Source organism: Galeopterus variegatus, unplaced genomic scaffold (genome assembly GCF_000696425.1).
Source record: "Galeopterus variegatus unplaced genomic scaffold, G_variegatus-3.0.2 Scaffold3423, whole genome shotgun sequence".
In the NCBI taxonomy this organism is placed as follows: Eukaryota; Metazoa; Chordata; class Mammalia; order Dermoptera; family Cynocephalidae; genus Galeopterus; species Galeopterus variegatus.
In genome coordinates, this window is record NW_007729534.1 from 88,075 (window position 1) to 92,504 (window position 4,430).

General features: G+C 47.4%; 1 protein-coding gene across 1 annotated transcript in view; it reads right to left on the reverse strand.

Moving 5' to 3' along the window:
• ASL (argininosuccinate lyase) overlaps window positions 1–4,430 on the reverse strand; it is a 66,455-nt gene that overhangs the window by 30,014 nt on the left and 32,011 nt on the right. Inside the window, exon 2 of the mRNA XM_008585024.1 lies at window positions 24–207. Coding sequence (XP_008583246.1) covers window positions 24–207 — 184 coding nt within the window. The remainder of the gene's footprint in view (window positions 1–23; window positions 208–4,430) is intronic.

Genomic DNA, 4,430 nt, shown 5'->3' on the forward strand with positions numbered 1-4,430 from the left:
CCGCCCCCTGGCGGAGGCCGCACCAATCCAAGGCGGCCCGGCGCGGTGGGCGTGGCCTCCGCCGTCCAATCATGGGCGTGGGCGGGACCGCCGGGGCGGGGGCCGGGGCCCGAGAGCGCGGGGACCGAGCGTCCGCGCTCCTGTCGCAGACGAGCCGCGCACTGGAGACCGGGGCCAGGAGTGGAGGCGATGACACCAGACCCGAGCCTGGCGGGTTCACAAGGTGCAATGGCGGGTCCGCTCATTCGTTCATTCAACAAACATGTACCGGGGGCCTCCTACGTGCCAGCTACAGAGTTAGATGTCGAGGAAAAAGAAATGAGCCCAAGAAATGACGCCTGCCTTCAATTCTGTTTGCCTCCAACAAGCGTGGTCGAGGGCTGCGGGGACCCCAGAGGGGACGTCTATCTTGGGTACTCAGGGAAGAGTTCCTTGGTATAATTAATTAATTATTCAACAAAAATGATGTGCTGTATTCTTCTGCCCTGTAGGGTCTTCTAGTGAAGATGTCCCCTGGGTTGGGTCTTGAAAGATGCAGGATTTTGTCCCGCGAAAAAGAGAGGAAGAACATTTCGGGCAGAGGGAGCAGCCTGGGCAAGGCCCGGAGGCCCGAACGAACGTGCAGGGACTGCTTGGAGAATAGGAAACTATCAGAGCAGCCATAACAGAGGGTGAGGGGTGGGGAGGAGGGGTGGGGAGGAGAGGTGGGAGGAGTAGGTTGGGGCAAGATTGGGAAGGGCCTTGAATGTCAAGGGAGGAGTTTGTTCTTTGTCCTATAGGCCGTAGGGAGCCAATAGATTTTAAAATCAGGGGGCCAAATTTAATTTTTAGGAAGATAAATTTGGCAACCACATTGAGGGTGGAATGGAGGGGAGAGGAAGAGACCAATGGTTGGTATGTCTTGTGGGTTGAAGGTTTTTAGGCCTCTCTCAACTCCAGTGGAATTATTTGGAGTTCCCAGAATGCTTCAGGCAGTTTGAAGTCTTCTTAAGGCTCTTCCTGGTGCCTGGGGTGCTCTGTCCTCACTGTCTGTCTTGCTACCTCCCACTGTCCGTCAGTATTCTAGCCCAGCATCATCAATGTCGTGTTGACTCCCGGGTGATCCAGGTGTCAGCTCTGGGCTCCCATGAGATCCTAGCATAGATGCATCGAGCAGTCTTTCCCTGAATTGGGAGTGCTGTAGTAGTTGCTTCTGGGTCCTTCTCCCCAACCCACTTGTGAGCTCCTTGGGAGCAAGGCCCCATACACTACATCTCTGTGACCTACCCCCAGCTTCCTCCTGTCTTCCCCCACAGAAGCCCAAGAACTGGGCTGCAGCAGGCCACTGAGAGGACAGGGAAAAAACGAGATGAGCTGTATGCCATGTGGTCCAGAAAACAGAGAAGGTGGAGCAGCAAGTGCCTGGGATGTACTAGCTAGTGTTTGAGGCCTGGCATCTTGTCCTGGGAGATTGAATGTGAAAGTCAGTGGCCTTCTGCAAACACGGGGTCACATTCCTGAACATCCAGCAACATACAGGGGCCAAATGCTTTGTCAACTAAATTGAGGCTGGAAAGGGAGTTGGGGAAGGTGTTTGAGAGCAGGGCTGTAATTATAATACCTAACATGGGTAACTTGCTAGGTCCCAGGCTCCGTGCTAAAGCCTTCACAATGAAATTAATGAAATTAATCTCATCTCATCTTCACAACAGTTCTGTTTACAGATGAAGAAACAGAAGCTGCGAGGGGTTAGGAGTTATAGGACATGCCCATGGGCACCCAGGTAGAAGGAGACAGTTTGGTTGCCTACACTGCACTACATGACAGAATAGAGACTGTCAGTCTGTGTTTGCTTGCAGCAAATAGCGAGCTTGGCCTGTGTGGAGGCCACTCTGCAAAGATGGGAAGGGGAACTCAGGAGAGAAGGAAGACAGGGAGGCAGTATAAAGACTTGTAAAGGAAAAAAGACAAGTCAAAGGAATCTGCATCTGAGTCCCTGACAGTAAATCGACTAAAGTGCATATGACCCTTGATCTTGAGGAAGCATCTTCGGCATTAAAGAGTCATGGGAGCAGAGTATCTAAGTTCTCCCTGAAAAAATCTGAGGCCCCTGAACAAAACCGCAGGGATGTAGGAGGGTGCGTATCACTGGCTAGTCTCTTACCAGTACAGGAAAGATGGGTAGGAAAAACAGGTCATCTCTAACCAACAGGAGACCACCCTCTGATACCTGTAGTCCATAGCAAGATCAGAAAAGAGCTCTGAAGGGTGCCTATCCCAGGCCTTTGAGAGGCAACACTCAACCGATACCACAGTCTAACAGCTCCTCCCTCAAGCAGGAGGTCTGGGTGGACCCTGAAGTCAATGTGGAAGCATGGCTGGAAGACTGGGCTTTGGGCCACTGTGAAGAATAGTTGCAGGTGCCTCATTCTCAGGGGCTTCTTTGATTATCATCAAACCCGGATCCCCCACAGACTGCTGGGGTTTGGGGATTAGGGTGAGTCTTTTCCCAGGGAATTACTAGAGTTGTCTTGATCCTTTTATGCAATGGAAATGGTGGATGGGATTGGATCAAATTCTCAAGTTTTATTAAATGACAGGTGCCCAATTCATTACAAGGAGACCCAGACTACAAGAAATGCTAAAAATGTTCTTCTGGATGAAAGGAGATGACATTAAACTCTTCTGGGGCCGGCCCAGTGGCGCACTGGATAGTGCGCCGCTTAGGAGGCGCGGCGGCGCTGCCGTTCTTCTGGATGAAAGGAGATGACATTAAAAGGAAGTTTGTGTCTACAGGAAGGAATAAAGAGTACCAGAAATGGTAACTATGTATAGAAGACAATTTTCTTCTTAACTTTTTAAAAAGACAAGTGACTATTTAAAGTAAACATAATAATAATGTGTTGTTAGTTTTATAACAAAGTGGAGGAGGAGGCTAATGGAATTATACTATTGTAACATTCCTACTTTAGATCTGAAGAGGTATAATATTCATTAAAAGTTAACTAGGATAAGTTAAGGATTCATATCATAATCTTTTTTTTTTTTTTTTTGTCTTTTTTTCGTGTCCGGCAATGGATCGCAACCCTCAGTGTCGCGCCCATACTGGACTGGGACCGGCAACAGGATCGCAATCCTCGGTGTTGCACCCGCACCTCGCTCAGCCAGTGAGCAGGAACCAGTCTGTATGTGGGATCCGAACCCTTGGCGGGAGCGCCGCTGCGCTCCCAAGTGGTGCACTGTAGCAGTGCGCCACCGGGCCGGCCCATATCATAATCTTTATTTTTTTTATTTTTTATTTTTTTTTAAAAGATGACCGGTAAGGGGATCTTAACCCTTGACTTGGTGTTGTCAGCACCACGCTCACCCAGTGAGCAAACTGGCCATCCCTATATGGGATCCAAACCCGTGGCCTTGGTGTTATCAGCACCACACTCTACCGAGTGAGACACGGGCCGGCCCCCATATCATAATCTTTAAAACAACCAACTTTAAAAACTACATCTAAAAAGCCAAAAGAGAAGGAAAACTGGAATGCTAAAATATACTCAATCCAAAAGAAGTCAAGAACAAAGAACACAAGGACAGATAGAAAAAAAACAGCAAGATGATAGATGTAAAGAACTATATCAACAATTACATTAAATGTAAATGCATTAAATACTCCAATTAAAGGAAGAGATTGTCTGTCAGAATGCATACAAAATATCCAACTATATGCTATCTACAAAAAAATCCACTTAAAATATAAAGATTTAGACAAGTTAAAAACAAACAGATGAAGGAAGTTGGTGGAGTAGGAAGCAACAGAAATCTGTTTCCACATCTAGACAACAATTGCATTGGCAGAATGTAACTATTGTCTGATATTTTGGGAAGGCTTGGATGATAAAGTCTAGTTAATTTTAGTCCACTGCACCTCTTAGCACAGTAGCACCTACTTATGCTCAATCTTCAGCCCCATGGCAGGCAGCTGCATACATGTTCCTGTAATAACTTGCATACAACTTGCAGGAGCCAGGATGGGCAAAAAGTTGTGGAGCTGGGGTGGGCAAAAAGAACCCTGTCCTCCAAATATCAGAGATCTGTGGTCTGACTTATGATTGCTGCTTCTAATCACAGTGGTGCAAAGAGATAGGCATTGTTGTTGCACCCTTCCCCCACATTATTGCAAGCTCCTCCCTGTCTGGCTGAATGGACTGCCAGGAAATTTAAAGGGCTGGCATTCTTTTTCCCCTTCATTTTTCTCTTTTTCCACTTTTGGGAGCCAAGCATTAAAACTCCCAAAAGCAACAGCATACATGGGGAAAATTAGAAAGTGACTGTGTTTGCCCAGGGGAAGGCTCAGGATCAGAAAAGACCTGAGAGGACCTTAGGTTTACACTTCAGGTTCATCCTAGGCACAGAGATAGCCTACAATAAGTTTTAAACATAAACAAAAACAATTTTTT